The sequence below is a fragment of the Thamnophis sirtalis genome, unplaced genomic scaffold (assembly GCF_051295495.1).
Source record: "Thamnophis sirtalis isolate CommonGarterSnake01/CBP01778 unplaced genomic scaffold, rThaSir2_p1.2 scaffold_11, whole genome shotgun sequence".
NCBI classification, from domain to species: domain Eukaryota; kingdom Metazoa; phylum Chordata; class Lepidosauria; order Squamata; family Natricidae; genus Thamnophis; species Thamnophis sirtalis.
In genome coordinates this window covers 9,039,498-9,055,789 of record NW_028261391.1, presented here as the reverse complement: position 1 = coordinate 9,055,789, position 16,292 = coordinate 9,039,498, and the positions used below count along the sequence as shown (strand labels likewise).

General features: G+C 40.6%; 1 protein-coding gene across 4 annotated transcripts in view; it reads left to right on the top strand.

Annotated features, from left to right (window-relative positions):
- ATP11B (ATPase phospholipid transporting 11B (putative)) overlaps positions 1–16,292 on the top strand; it is a 97,999-nt gene that overhangs the window by 68,392 nt on the left and 13,315 nt on the right. For all 4 annotated transcript variants that reach the window (XM_087725186.1, XM_087725187.1, XM_087725185.1 and 1 more), the window contains exons 27-28: positions 197–300; positions 2,342–2,507. In XM_087725186.1, the coding sequence (XP_087581312.1) occupies positions 197–300; positions 2,342–2,507 (270 nt within the window). The remainder of the gene's footprint in view (positions 1–196; positions 301–2,341; positions 2,508–16,292) is intronic.

Genomic DNA, 16,292 nt, shown 5'->3' with positions numbered 1-16,292 from the left:
TCTTACCCAGAAAACTGTGAAACTTGTTCAGACAGTTGCCAGCAGTCAACACTGACTTAAAGGTGTGCGCGCAAACACACACAAACAAACAAACAAACAAACTTGCAATGTTTTCACAGGCTTTAACTTTGTAATTACCTGTTTATTAAGAGATACATTTTTTTTTCTTTTTCTTTCTTTCTTTCTTTGTGCTTAGATGGCAATAGAGACTCACTTTTGGACTTGGATAAATCATTTTGTTACTTGGGGGTCCATTGGGTTTTACTTCATCTTTTCCTTATTCTATGGCGGGATAATCTGGTAAGTAGTTAACCATGTTTTGACCTGTAAGCAGGCTGTGACCAGTGGTGCATGTATGTATACAAAAACAGAACTTGCATTGCTGCATTTCTCTGAGCAGCTAAACCAACAATCTGGCACACAAGATGAAAAAAATAGAAATACTGTCATATTATCCGTCTGTCCATTATCCATTTAAGTGGGCTTTGTTGTTCTATAATGTCCCTTCTTTGTTGCCCAAACCTGATTTTTTTTTAATTCTACTAAACTAGAATTTGACATAGTATCAGAGAGGGATGATCACGCCAATCAGTGCTATTTTTTACACAGGCAAACTACTGTCTATAAAGAGGGAACAAACCCCAATCTTACTAGCATTGATGATGTTACCTAGTTGGGTAATGAAACATCTACAAGCAAACAACCAGAAGTCAGAACGTACCAAGCACCTGAGAATGCAACCCTCATTTACATATGTATTTTCTTTTGGGAGGAAAGGCAGGAAATAAATTTAAGGAACAAATAAATAATTGAATATTTCAGTGTCCCATTTTTCAAATATATGAAATCAAAAAAAAAAATCTGCCACATTAATTTTTAGAGAAAAGGATAAAAAGCTGATAGGGCTTAACTGCACGTTCACATGGCCTTTCAAAATGCAAGCTACAATTATCGATTTACGTGGGGACAATATTAACAATAATGTACAGTATTTGGAATGTACTTCTGTTCATTTTTTACTTTAGATCCTCAACTCAAAAGGTTTGCCTCATTTGTTTCTAAATCACAGTCAGCCTTTTAAACTTCAAAAGAATTGGAGCTACATTCATTGATTACTTAGGGATGCAAAGTTACGTCTCTTGAGGTCAAAAAGTCATATGCCACTGCTTCCATCAGAGAAAGTTGACTGCTGATTATTACTATTATTATTATCACTATCTGTAGATCTTACGTTTCCTCATTATCTCCCTTCAATATTCTAAAGCAGGAGTCTCCAAACTTGGCGACTTTAAGACTTGTGGAGCAAAGCTGGCTGAGGAACTCTGGGAGTTGAAGTCCACAAGTCTTAAAGTCGCCAAGGTTGGAAACCCCTGTTCTAAAGAGACCTGTCTGCACAGTTTCATATGACCAGCCAAAGTTGAATATTTGCTGCAATGAACCTGCCCAGATTTTGAGATCCGTGTTACAAGAGATATTCTCTAGGCCCAAAGCTATGAGGTTGGTGGATACTAGGGACAGGGCTTTCTCTAGTATGGATTTTGTATTTTTGGAATTCATTCCCTGGGAGATAGCAAGTAGTCCTCGACTTAATGGCCACAGTTGAGCCAGAATTTCCATTGCTAAGCCAGACAGTTCTTAAGTGAGTTTTGCCCCATTTTACGACCTTTGTTGCCCCAGTGGTTAAGTGAACCATTGCTGTTGTTGAGTTAGTAACACAGCAGTAAAATGAACCCAGCTTCCCCATTGACTTTGCTTGCTGGAAGATCCCAAAACATGACCAAGTGACCCTGAGACACAGCAACGGTCATAAATATGAAGCAGTTGCCAAGTGTCTGGATTTTGATCACCTGACCATGGGGATCACCTGATGTAAAAAACAATCACAAGTCACTTTGTTAAATTCCATTGTAACAATCACTAAATTAATGGTTGCAAGTTGAGGACACCCCTACTTATGGTTTCCTCCTTTTTCAATCCTTAATATTTCCTACTGTTCTTAAGAGTATTCATCTAAATCAGGCACCCCCAACCCCCGGGCCGCAGCCCACCACTGGGCTGTGGCCTATTCAGAAACCGGGCCACGCAAGAGGCAGACCAGCGCATGCACACAGCTCCACTGACACAAGCAGCAGGCCAATGTTCGCACGCAGCTCCAATGACACAAGTGGCTGGCTGGCACACCTGCATGCGCACACCAGCTCGCCACATCCACAGCCCTGTTCCCCTCTGGTCCCCCTTCCCAGCCAGGCCACCGAGCCACATAGGTTGGGGACCACTGACCTAAATGTTTTTCCCTTGCTGCTGGTTAATTTCCATTTTCTTGTCTCCTTTATCCTTCCAGGCCGTTTTTGCACGCCCAAGACTTGTACTTCGTATTTGTTCAGTTGCTGTCCAGCGGCTCTGCTTGGTTTGCCATAATCATCATAGTTGTCACTTGCTTATCCCTTGACGTCGTGAAAAAAGTCATGTACAGACACCTGCAGCCCACAAGTACAGAAAAAATCCAGGTAACTTTTGCTTATAAGTGCTTTGATTAACATTTAAGTTATTGGGAAGATTACATTTTTGAGCCTTTCTCTGGATCTTCGTTGCTATTTTGCCTGCAATTCTTAATTTACTGTGACCCTATGGTGAGTATTCTTTTTTTTTTTTAATCTACTTTCTGGCTTTTAAAATGTTTTTTTTCCTTGTTTTTTTCTTGGTCATATTGCAATGTAATGAAAGTATTAATAAGGCTAACAGAGTAAGGTTTCTAAAAATCCTTAACTGAGACATGGTGAGATATTAAATATCCAATGATTCAGTTGTGAACTAGTTTCATTCTTGCCAGCTCAATTCCTTCTTATTAGTGATGAGTAAATATTGACTTAGTAATGATTTAGTAATACATGTAATTATTGTTATCAAACAACCTTGAAATTTGAGGTAGCTATTTTCCCCCAAGTTACATAGATTTCTTACATGGAGAATATTTAAAAGTTAATATTGCACAACCTAGGATAGACTTCCCCAACCTAGACTCCCAGCAGATGGATTACCATATTTTTCACACTATAAGACGCACCAGACCATAAGACGCACATTAGCTTTAGAGGAGGAAAACAAGAAAAAAAAATCTGCCTCCCAGCATCCATCCGGTAGTGTCCTTGCAGCAAACAGCCTGGTCAGCTTCAGCATGTTATCACAGCCACAGCACATGGCTCATCAGGGCTCCACTCCGTTGCGCCCACCACCAGTCAACTGAGCTGAGGTGCTGCTGCTACTGGGGAGCACTGGAGCCTTCGCTGCGAGTAACTGATTGGTGGTTGGGTCGGCCTCCCAGAATACCACCGATCAGCTATTCTAGGCTGTGGGAATCGCCGCCACCTTTTACCGTCGCCTAGAACAGCTGATCGGCGGTATTCCAGGAGGCCGATCCAACTGCCAATCAGCTGCTTGTCAGCGAAGGCGCCAGTGTTTCTCAGTGGTGGCGAACGGCAGCAGAAGTGACAGGCAGCAGTGGCGAATGCCGCGGCCATACCAACACCCCTCCCCCCATCGCAATATTCACTCTATAAGACACACAGACATTTCCACCCACTTTGTGGGGGGATGTGTCTTATAGTGTGAAAAATACGCTAATTATAATTCCCCAAATTCCCAGCCGGCTGTGTAATTCCAGAAAAAGTCAACATATCTGGAGGACACATACCAGATCAGCTACCATTCCCAACATTTCTTTGCCTTTGGCAATTGCCTAGAAAAGGGGCCAGTAAACATTTGGAAACCCAGCAGGTAAAAATACTGTGAGGAATGCCGGGATGAATAAATGTATTTTGAAAGAAATCAGATCCTGCTGACTGTAGATTCTTTTTTAAACTTTGGAGAACGGAGAGTATCTTAAAAATCTGCTCTGTAGTTCTGCTTTCCTGTATTTGAATTTATCGCATGATCATTTATTGGTCATCTCTGGTTTGGAGAAAAATGCTTTTCCACAGTCTTGTTGAGCTGCACTGTAGTGCATTTTCTGGGAGGTGTTGCAGGAGCGCTGATGTCCATTTGGTTTTTGTTCTAGAATAATTTCCAATACAGTAGAATGTGGCATTTCTGAAGTGAGAAATGTCAACTTTCTCTGTGGTTCACTTCAGAGAATAATCTTTGCAATGCATCCTACAGGTTTTTAGCTACATTTCATGAAAGCAAGGCATCCCTCATCAGTTTGCCACTTAATGAAAAATTACCCCTGTACATTGTCCTTACATGCTTGTTAGAACCATATGCTTACTTACAAGCTGCTAAAATTATGGTAATATTGACGATCACATAGTTAGACATGCAGTAATCATAAATTCATTCAGCAGAATAGATATGCTAGATCAGGGGGTCCCCAAACTTGACAACTTTAAGACTTGTGGTCTTCAGCTGCCAGAATTCCTCAGTCATCCATGCTGGCTGGGGAATTCTGGGAGTTGAAGTCCACAAGTCTTTTAAAGTTAACCAAGTTTGCAGATCCCTGCGCTAGATCATTCTTCCTTTTTTCACATAGCTAATGTGTGAAAGTGGAAGTGCCTCCTCTTATTTTTTAAATGGCATTGGATTTTTCCTTTGAAATCCATTTATTAGGAGAGCCTGTGCAATATGTTGAATGTACTTGGGTCTGTGCAGGATGCTATCAGCTGGTCTTGGGACTTCCTAGCAAAATTAGGTTGTTGCTGTACCCAGTATTACTCCCACAAACAATTGACATGGTGTGTGCTTTGTTTATTTTGACCAAAACCACAGCGGCTTATATTAAGCAGAGAGTTACAAAGAGACAAATGAACACAAATCAAAGGCCAAGGTTAGATTACCTGCTCGTTTATTGCCTGTTCCTATTTTTAAATGTGTTATTTAAATAACATGGCAGTCCTAAACTCTGTTTAAAATTTCCTTCCCAATCGACCCTGCGCAATTAATACCTTTAAAAGAAATCAGGTTTCTGTAACACTGAACAGCCTTCCCCAACAAAAATGAAATTAATACCCTGTTTCCTTGAAAATAAAACCTCCCCGGATAATAAGCCCAATTGGGCTTTTGAGCGCATGCACTTAAATAAGCCATCCCCTGAAAATAACCCCTCCCCAAAAATATTGCAACACAGCAGCAGCCATGAAGTGACCACACCTGCCACCTCCTGCACCTGAAAAATAATAAGACCTTCCTGAAAATAAGGCCAAGCATTTATTTTGGGGGGGGTCAAACGAAAATAAGTCCCTGTCTTATTTTCGGGGAAATACAGGTAGAGGAGTGGGGAGGGAGCTCAGTGTGAACACATCAAGAGGGTGCCAGATTAAACATCAATGTTAATGGGATAACAGTATTGCTTTAGAGGCATGGTGTCAAATTCACAGCATCATGTCATCACGTGATATATCGTGACTTCTCCCCCTTCACTAAACGGGGGTGGGCATGACCAGCACATGATGCATCTGGCCTAAAGACCGCAAGTTTGATATCCCTTTTAGAGAATGGGACCCATAATGACATCCATAATCTCTTGAAAGCATGGATCTGAACAGAGCACTTGCACTTAGAGATAAAAGCAAGACTGTTTTTCCTGTGTTTTTTTTCCAGGAAGGTGTTTCTGTATGCTTGTAAGCATTTTATTTTCTCCGTCCTCTCTCTGATTGTGCAACTCGTTAATTTGTCCACGTGACAGGACTGGATCATGTTGGAAAGTTAATCAAATACATGTGCGATAGTGAAATAAATTGATTAATCTGAAAGCTTCTGTCTTCTTACTTGACCGAAGAGGTATAGGTTTCTAACTAGAATGTCCTCCTCCATTGACCACTCGAGTCAGGGCTGTTGCAAGTTGTACTTCAGCAAAATCTGGAAGATTCCATGTTCTCCATTCATATCTTATTTGACAGGTGTTTGCTGTACTGAAATCAATCCCTGCTTCTAGTTACACTGAATCAAAACTATATAATCGTATGCAGCCACTGAGTATAACTTCATTTTTAAGGAGAAAGAAATGGACACTTGTTATTTAAGACTAACTGTTCTGCTACTTTAAGCAGAAATGTTTTACTATATATATTTTATACTCCTGCTCAACAAACTGCTTCTATTTTTTATTCACCTTTATTGGAATTGTATTTTTAAATTATAAAAACTCTCTTTATAGTAAAGTTATCCAAAGAGGATAAGAATGAAAAGAGCAGTTTTGATAATAAAGGGCTAGTTGAAATGAAAAATCCACGTAGAAAAAAAATGCTACATTGTTTGTAGTAGAGAAAGTGATCCAAGAAAAATCCAGGCCCATATAAGTGTTCTGACTGGTATCTTGAGAAAAAGCTAGGTCGAAATCTTTCTTTTTGACATACTACCTTAAACACTTCTTGCAAACTGATTTCAGTACATATACACTAGGCGAGAACCTGCTTGTGGTCTCAAGCAGAATAGGATAGATACAAGAATCTTACCATTTCATACTGACAAGCGCCCTTAACCAGGTCAGTATCAAAACCTTCAGCTGCATTTATTTAAGTAATCCTCGGCTTACAACCACAATTGGACCCAAAATATCTGTTGCTGAGTGAGATGGTTGTTAAGTGAGTTTTGCCCCACTTTACGTCTTTCTTGCCACAGTTGCTAAGTGAATCATTGCAGTTAAGTTTGTTGTTAAGTGAATCTGACTTCCCCATTGACTGCTTGTCAGAAAGTCACAAAAAGTGATCACATGATCCCAGGAAACAGCAACTGTCAGACACCTATTGCCAAGCATCTGAATTTTGATCATGTGACTGTGGGGTCATAAATGTGAAATAAGTCACTTTTTTCACTTTTTGCTGTTTTAACTCCAGATGATCACTAAATGAGCTATTGCAAGTCGAGAACTACTTGTACAACCTTCTAAAAGGGCAGGGTGTGATGGCGGAGTAACTCTATTGTGTGAAGTCAGCTGATTTAATTATTAACCACCTTAAATATCTTACATGTACCCAGCTAATTATTGCTATTCTCAAGATATGATGAGAAGTTTCTCTGCTCATAGTTCAGATCATTAAAGGTGATAATACACAGTTCCTATTGAGTAAGCTTGTTACAGCGATCTTCAAATTATCTTTATGTACCGTATTTTTTGGAGTATAAGGCGCACCTTTTTCCCTCAAAAAGAGGGTGAAAATCTGGGTGCGTCTTATACACTGAATACAGCATCTTTGGCCTACCGAAACCCTGCCCTCTTTGCAAAAATGGGCCTGCAGAATGTTTGGGAGGCTTGCAAAGTGCTCCTGAGGGCTGGGGAGGCCCATTTTTGCTTGTTTTTGCCCCACTCCCATCCAGCCCCCAGGAGCACTCTACAAGTCTCCCAAAGCTCTGCATGCCCTTTTTTTCACCCCCCAAAAAACGAGGCGTGCAAAGGGTTTGGGAGGCTTGAAGGGTGCAAAAACATATTTTTTTTAATTTACCTCTTCAAAATCATGGTGCGTCTTATATTCCAAAAAATACAGTAATTAACTTGACCTTCATGGTGGGCTAGGAGTCTGGCTTTTTTAAAGTCTATTACTTGATTTAGAAAGCCATGACATTTCTTGTGGAAATTCATACTGAAAACCTGAGTGTGGATGAAATGTACCGTTCAGAAGGTAGTTATAGTCCTTTTAAAAATTAGCTATATCTAAATGCCTAATTTTTAACTTTATTGCCAGAGAAACAGTTGACTGCCTAATTAAATTGCATTCAAACAGCAAATCTGTGATCATATGATTATGTACTACTACTTCATCTGGAGGGAACAAGATTGGAAAAAAACAAGTTTAGAATCATGTAGTCACATAAAGATAAAGTGTTTTTTTTTAAGTGTTTAAAGAATTACAAGATTTGGTTTGTTTATCCCAATTAAATGGAAGTCCAATTCTACCGACATAAAAGCTGTGTTTTCAAGACAACCTTCTACAGAGATAAATTTATTTGTATTGTAAATACAACCATTGTTTTGAACTCTGATCACACAAATATTTAAGAAGCTCTTGAAAACCAAATTTATTTGCATTCAGCATCTATTTTGAATTTGTACTTAATTCTGAGGATGTTCCTGAAGGCCTGTTTTGTTTACTGTGTGATATTTGCTTTTTTTTTTCAACCTAATTGGAAGTGGAAATGCAGTTTTGATTTGACTTTACTGTTTTGTATCTTTCCGCTGTCATCTTCTATGCCAGTATGCAGTTCATAGAAGGGGGAAAAATACCTCTTAAGGAAAATCTCAGTAAGAAATCCCCCTTTTTCCCTTTTTTTAAATAAGATGTGGTTTGTCTGTTCATCGCAACTCCTGTCTCTAAATGCAACAGCAGCTTTAAAATACGGCAGCTGAGACTGAATGACATAGCTCAGGGGTCTCCAACCTTGGCAACTTTAAGACTTGTGGACTTTAACTCCCAGAATTCCTCAGCCAGCTTTGCTCTGGGAGTTGAAGTCCACAAGTCTTAAAGTTGCTAAAGTTGGAGACCCCTGACATAGATGGTTTTTAGAAAATGGCCTGCTTATACTAAGTCTCCTATGTGTAAGGAACACTGGTTTGCAACACCAACAACAAAAATTAAAAGGAATCGTAACCAGGAAGTGAATTTAGCACAAATTCCCCTTAAACAATGCAGATGGGTATAAATTAGGGGTGAAATTCAGCAGGTTCTGACAGGTTCTGGAGAACTGGTAGCGGAACCTTTGAGTAGTTTGGAGAACCAGCAAATACCACCTCTGGCTGACCTCAGAGTGGGGTTGGGAATGGAGATTTTGCAATATCCTTCCCCTGCCATGCCCGCCAAGCCATGCCCATAGAACCGGTAGTAAAAAAAAAAGTGTGAATTTCACCACTGGTATAAATACCGCCTGTATTAAACTGTGAACCGAAATTCTTCTTGGCATCTATCAGGTTGTTGCCCGCCTTTAATCCTTCAGAAACCAGTGTCTCTGCACATACCTGCTTTGCAAATGAAAGTTGTACCTTTTTGAGAACTTTGTCCTGTGCCTGTCTTTTTTGAACAATGTGACTACTTCTCACTGATCTGTGTGTTCCATCCCTTCTTTGTCCACTTGTAGATGTACTCCAGCAGAGTTGCTTTAAGTGACGAATGCATCGCACTACAGCCTTTGTCCAGGGCAACGAGTCAGCTGAGCAAAATTAGGTAGAGTAGGAGGGGCAGTTCTCCATCCAATTCTATGCATGATGAAGGTCAGCTAACCAGCACTTAAGAGAAGGGGAAAGGCATGTTGGACTCTAGGGTGAACTAAGAGGGCAGTCACAGCTGCACAAGTTGGTACCTTTCTGACTTCCCCTTAGCTTTGCTACGTATGTATGTTCACAGGCCAAATATAGCATGTGTTTCATTTCTCCCCTAACACTTCGTGGGAGGGAGGGGCAAAGGGAAAATTGCAAGCATGATGATCGGGTGCAGAATCCCAGTCTACCCCATGATGAAGATAACATTTTTAAAAAACCAAGCAAGCAAGCATGGTCTAACCGCTTCTGCCTAACTCAACCATCCACGATGTTAACGGTGCATGTGGCATGCACTGTCAAATAGGAACAGCTGCGGCAAGAGCCTGCCCTTTGTAGATCATTGTGCCTTTTGCTAACTGGATTCTTTCTCCTCTTACTCTTGGTGTAACTTTTATGTTTATATTTTGCATCTAACTGTATTGTGGATATTGTCTACTTAACAAGACAGTTGATGGAAAGGGAATAATGGGCTGGGTGAGGACTTTTGCAGTTGAAACCCATAGCTGGTTCATTGGGTCAGGAGATTAAATTGCCCAGAGATGGGATGCTAGAGGCTAAGCATTCCATCTCTGGGCAATTAAGATTGAGCTGTGGTGGGGCAGTGGTTAGAAGGCCCTATTGCAAGCTAATCTTGCTGACTGCCAGCCTGACCGACTCAAGGTTGACCCAGCCTTCCACCCTTCCAAGGTGGGTAAAATGAAGACCCAGATCTTGGGGGGAAATTGGGGAAAATATGTTGACTCTGTAAACTACTTAGAAAGGGCTGTAAAGCACTGTGAAGTGGTATATAAGTCTTAGTGCTATTGCTAAGTATAGGAGTAATTTGCACCAGTATGAAGACCGTAAGATATACTTTGTTTTCAGTTTCCAGATTTATCTAGATTTGTTTATCAGTGTACGGTGTAAACCAAGTTTTCCCAATCAGGGAAAGATCCAATTATGTGAACTTCAACTTCCAGAATTTTCATCTGTGACTGTGAGTCTGGAAGTTGAAGTGTGTCTATCTTGCAGGAGCCCAAGTTAGGGAGAGATAATACAAAAGGTTGTGCCCCCTAAGACTGACATTGAGCATGGTCCAGTTTTCTTTAACCAACCAAAATTTACTCAGTCCCTCTGCATGTGTGTCTCAACTTGTCTCATCCCCTCTTTCCTTCCATCAGCACCAAATGATGGTTTAACCATGGAAACTGCTCTAGAAGAAATAACAAAATGATGATGATTCTGTGCATCAGAAGACGACTCGGTGAATAAGGAGCATTAAGACATCCAGAATTAATTTGTCCCTCCAAATTTGGCCAATTTATTGCTGGCAAGATAAAAGCCTTAAAGGGATGTGCAGTGGGATTCATGGAGTCATCATACCTTTTACATCAGTCTTTTTCCAGCATTAATCCTCTTATCTGTCTAATAGGTTGAAGGCCAATGGAAACTAATAAATACTGGCAATGATTTTGTCATTAGAAACACAAAATGAGAGAGCCAAATATATTAAATAGTAGAGGTTAAGCATCTGCATTTTGACACGCAAGATGTTTGGTCCTGAACTAATTCAAAGCACTAAAAAAACATCTCTGGTTTCTAATGTTTGAATGTTATTCATCTAAATGGGAAAGTCAATAATAACGTGGAATCAAAAACACAGAACACAGAACAAATAATTGAGGCTCACTGCAGTGTTTATTAGAGGCTCACTGCAGTGTTTATAGGAGAGGGTCTCTTCCAAAAGAATAGTGGGAGGCACCCCTGAAGACAAAGAGATGCACTCATTCATACATTTCAGAAAGGAGGTAGAAAGGGATGCAGGTAGACAAATGCATGGTGATGTCAACATACGTATTAATAATCAATAGATCTCAGATTATCTCCTGCTCTTCTACTGTTACTATCTTCAAGAAGAGAATGATTGCCTTAAAAACATGACAGTGGGTTGCCAATAATAGCAACAATGGTACATCTGCAATATCTGGAATATCTGCAAGAAATATCATTTGCCTACAAGGAATAACAGAGTTGGAAGGGATCTTGGAGATCTTCTAATCTAGTCCAACCCCCTGCTCAAGCAGGAGGCCCTATACCATTTCAGACAAATGATTGTCCAATCTCTTCTTAAAAACCTCCAGTGTTGAAGCACCCACAACCTCTGGGGGCAAGTCTTTCCACTGATTAATTGCTCTTAACTATCAGGAAGTACTGGTGAGAACACAAAATAGACAAAACAATGGAAAGTAAAGATGTTAAAAGTGTTCTGTGACTTAAGAATTCAAAAAGACAAGCACCTGTCACATAACACCCAGATTTAATAATTGTTGATAAGAAAGACAAAAAAGTTTGGATAGTGGACGTAGCCGTACCTGGAGATAGCAGAATAAAAGAGAAAGAACTGAAGGTCACAAAATACAAAGACCTACAAACAGAAGTAAAACAACTGTGACAAAAGAAAGCAAATATACCCTCAGAAGTAATAGGGCCCTTGGGTACAAAACATCTGGAGCAACCCTTGAAGACCATCGGCATTGACAAAATACCCATTGGTCAATAGCAAAAAGCAACTTTACTTGGAACAGCTTACATTCTTGTGACGATACCTTTAAAACCATAGAACAACAATATCTGTTTATCTCGGATCCTTGGGAAGGACTCTATTGGAGGATCAAAATGCCAGATTTAGTCTAAACATGTGACTGACCAACCAGTCAGAAGGAGGAGGAAGAAAGGAACAGTGTTAGTAGCTATTTAGTGCTTTTACTAACAAATAGTCTACATTTATTTATTTAGAGTTTCCATAATTAATAAATTATGGCGTTTCCCAAGAGAGTAATGAATTTCCATATCACATTATCAAACCATAGAGCTAGAAGGGACCTCATAGGTTTTCCAGTCCAAATTCATAATCAAATTCATTTTGACATTCCCTAATAAATTGTCCATTTTCCGTTACTTTTAAGGGCTGTGCAAGATGCAGTTTGTCTGCTGTGATATTAACAAAATAAAAACCTAAGATTAATCATAGATTGGTTCATTCATAGTTAACAGGCCCTTGAGATTTAAAGGGTGTTTTCTGTTAATAATTCTGGAATTGTGGTCTTCATTAGCTCAAATATTTTTGAATAACAAGAGTAAAGATAAAAGTTACATAAGAGCCAAGGTGGCGCAGTGGTTAAATGCAGCACTGCAGGCTACTGCTAGATCAGCAGTTCAGCGGTTCAAATCTCACCGGCTCAGGGTTGACTCAGCCTTCCATCCTTCCGAGGTGGGTAAAATGAGGACCCAGATTGTTGGGGGCAATATGCTGACTCTCTGTAAACCGCTTAGAGAGGGCTGAAAGCCCTATGAAGCGGTATATAAGTCTACTGCTAAGTCTACTGCTATTACATTTGCTGAGGATGTTTGGAGATCAAATCAATACCTCATAATTGTCAATCTTTCCCCAAGTGTCTTGATAAGTAGGAGATTAAAATGTTGAGGGAGTGCTTTCAAAGGCGATGTAGGCTTTCTAATAAACATCCCTAGGTCTCCTTTTTTTGTCTTGCACAACTTTATAAATTTTACCCTTTGCTATCTCTGCCACAAATCTATATGTACTGTTTTCATTCGACAACACTTGTGACTTCGAGAAACACACTAGAGAAAATGCCAAATTTCTGTTCTTGGTTACAGCAGTGTATCTGGACCATTTGATCATTTGTGGACTTCAGCTTCTACGGCAGGGGTCTCCAAAGTTGGCCACTTTAAGACTTGTGGACCTCAACTCCCAGAATTCCCCAGTCCACAAGTCTTAAAGTGGCCAACTTTGGAGACCCCTGCCCTAGAATTTCCTAGCCAATATGCTGACACGAGAATCCCTGGAATTGAAGGCCACATATTTTCAAGTTGCCAAGGTTGAGAAATGCTGGATTACTGGATAAGTTCCCCTCTGCTTAAGTTTCTGATTCTCAGAGAGCCATTTCCCAAAGCCTAGGTCATTTGTTGTTTATGAAAGACTGTAAGGTCAAAGGTGGTAAGTACTGTTTTGCACCTTTGGTTATATTGGATTTTCAAGTTTGTTTTTCCCCTCGCAAGCCTAGAATCAGGCCTCCATCAAAGGGTTTCTGATTTTAGAGGACTAGAGGCACACAGATATTTCTTGGGGAATATTTAAGGTAAACGTGCCATTATTGACATAGGAATGACTTCCTTGATTGTCTGCCTTGAATTTAAGGGGTAAATCGGACAGGAACCAGGCACACAAGAATCCAGAGCAATAATAAACCAACATGGACCTTTAGTTGGGAAGCCAAGCTTAGAGATAAAGTAGAGGTTGGAGATTGTATGTGAACTGCATATTGAAGCTCTTTTTAGGAGGCGTGCATATATCAAGCAGGCTTTATTTTATGGATTTGGATTTTATATTCCATCAAAAGGATTCATTTCTTTGGTTGCATTACCAGGAGCCTGTTCATTTTTATCAGTTTCTGACCAAGATCTGTTGTCCTCAGTATCTCATTGACTCAGGCCGAATGTATGCTGAGTGTAGAATTGGACTGGCCTATTAGATGAACTTCATTTGCCCCCATCAATGGAAAACAGTTGGCTTTTGGCAGCAACATTTTTAGTATGTTGTTTAAAACCAACGGTAGTTGCTTTAAACCCCCCTCTCTCCCCCCTAAAATCCTTCTGAATTTATGGGAGTGCCCAGGAATAGAAATGGAACCAGTTTAACTTCCACTCCCAGTCTTAAACTGTTGCTGGGGAGGGGAAAAAAATCATCTTATCCCTTCTGGTAAGGTCATTCTCCAGCTAGCAAAGAAAAGAATGTGCCCCCTCCTTAAAGCGGGAGATATTCACAGGACAAGAAGTGTATCCATGACTTTTCTGCTAAATCTCTGCAATTCGCAAATTTCTGAATTGGCTCCCAGCAGCTGTGTCTAATCTGCCTTGGATTTTCTTGGGTGGTAAGACTGGGAAGAGACTGGCTGGTCCTTTTGATACAGCTGGGCCACTGGCTGCCCATCGTAAATTTTAAAAAAAATCAGAAGTCATCCTTTTAATACCCTGTTTCCTCGAAAATAAGACCTCCCTGGATAATAATCCCCATCGGGCTTTTGAGTGCATGTGCTAAAATAAGCCCTCCCCCGAAAATAACCCCACCACTAAAATATTTAAACTCATGCATAGCCAGTCCCTGCCATTTCCTGGGAGGGAAGGGGGGCACATGCCCCACGCACCCCACATGCACCTGCCGTCCATGAGGAACAGCCTCGCAGAGGCCGCAAATCCTAGCTACCACGCCCCTTCTCTTAGTGGCGGCCGCAAAAAGAGCAGGAGGCCCAGAGACACTAGGGCTGACTGTACTAGAAACAGAGACAGCACTTCTGGCCCTCTCTGGATCAGCTCCTCCATGGTCCATATGGTGATCCATGTGGCCACGAGGTTAAGAGACTTCCTGCACCTCAAAAATAATAAGTCCTCCCCAAAAATAAGGCCAAGCTCTTATTTCAGGGGTGAAAAAAATAAGAGCCTGTCTTATTTTCAGGGAAACAGTAGTTTTCAGTTGTGGGAAATACACAAGACCATGATTACAAACTAGTCAAGTTCTAGATTCTCCACTGCTTGGGATTTATTCTATGTTTTATTCTAAGCACTCAGTCTTAGTTCCTGAGGCAATGCAAAATGCAACAAGCAGACATTTCCCTCCTGTTGCTGTGCTAAACTCCGTCTTGACAAAACCCGCTAAAGTCAAACATCCTTGTAATCTATAAAATGCTTATTCTAATATTGGCACTTCAACTCTACATAAACCAGCATGTATGTTAACATTCATGTTGCTATACTAAGAAAATGATCCAGCTGAGCTTTTTTTTAATCCCCAAAAAGAAGATAGGAAATTCTCTTTCAAGATTTTTTTCCCATCTTCTGATGAACAGAGGAAGAAGACTCAAATAGGACAGGATACTATTGCCTTAAAAAATTGATCCATGACAGTACCTGTTCTCCATGTCCTTTGGCATGGTTGAAACTTTGTAGAGGTATTTTGATTGATGTCGGAGAACTTGATTGCCATCAGTAGTCATGTCAACCCTGCATATCAACTTTAAAAAAAAAACTTGGGCAGTCCAGAACTTTTGGGACCAAAGAGCTGAAACCTGCATTACGTTGATGTTTTAACCTTCCAGTTTGGTGAGGAAGCTGTTATTTGCAAGCCAGGTGCCATCAATGTGGTCCTTGTTTTGTGTCAGGCTGTAATAATATGTAATGCTATCATCTCCCATCGTTCAGTGCGATCCCACAGAGTTGGCCTCCTCAGGGTGCCGTCGGCCAGACAGTGTCGGCTAGCAACCCGCAGGGGGAGAGCCTTCTCTGTGGGAGCGCCTTCCCTCTGGAATGAGCTGCCCCCGGAGCTTCGTATAATCCCTGACCTCCGGTCCTTCCAACGCGCCCTAAAAAGTTGGCTTTTCCAGCAAGCCGGCCTGGCCTGAACAAAACAAAATAAATTATTGATCACTGTTAATTTTAATTTTTTTAAAAAAAATGTCATTGTCAATTTTAATTGGGTTTGGGATATTCTATTTAATTTTTTTAAAACTTTTGCATTATGTGCTTCTTTTAATGTTGTACGCCGCCCTGAGTCCTTGGGAGAAGGGCGGCATATAAATCTAATAAACCTAACCTAAACCTAATCTGTGGGTTGGAGCAGGAGACAGAATTTTCCTCCAATTTGCTGCTTCCTGAAAATGATTTCCAAGCCAGGTGTGCATTTCAGGAAAGGGCTGGATAATAAACCTTTACCAGAAGTCCTCAGGGCAATTGTGAATGTTACCGTGGGAAGGTTTTGGGACTCTCCGGCATAGATGGAGGTGGAGGAGGATGGGCATATACTGGGTGTAATGGAGCAATTTGTAATTGCTTGTTTGTGAGTCAAGGATCCAGTTTGGGTCTTCTGTTGGCAAGACACGTGTAAAAGCACAGAATCTGTTTGCGTTTTGTTTTGCTTTTGGTGGGGGATGATAACTTTATTCAAAACTGGGATAGAGGGTAATTGGGTCAAAGAGTTTAAAGAGCTACAGATTTACCA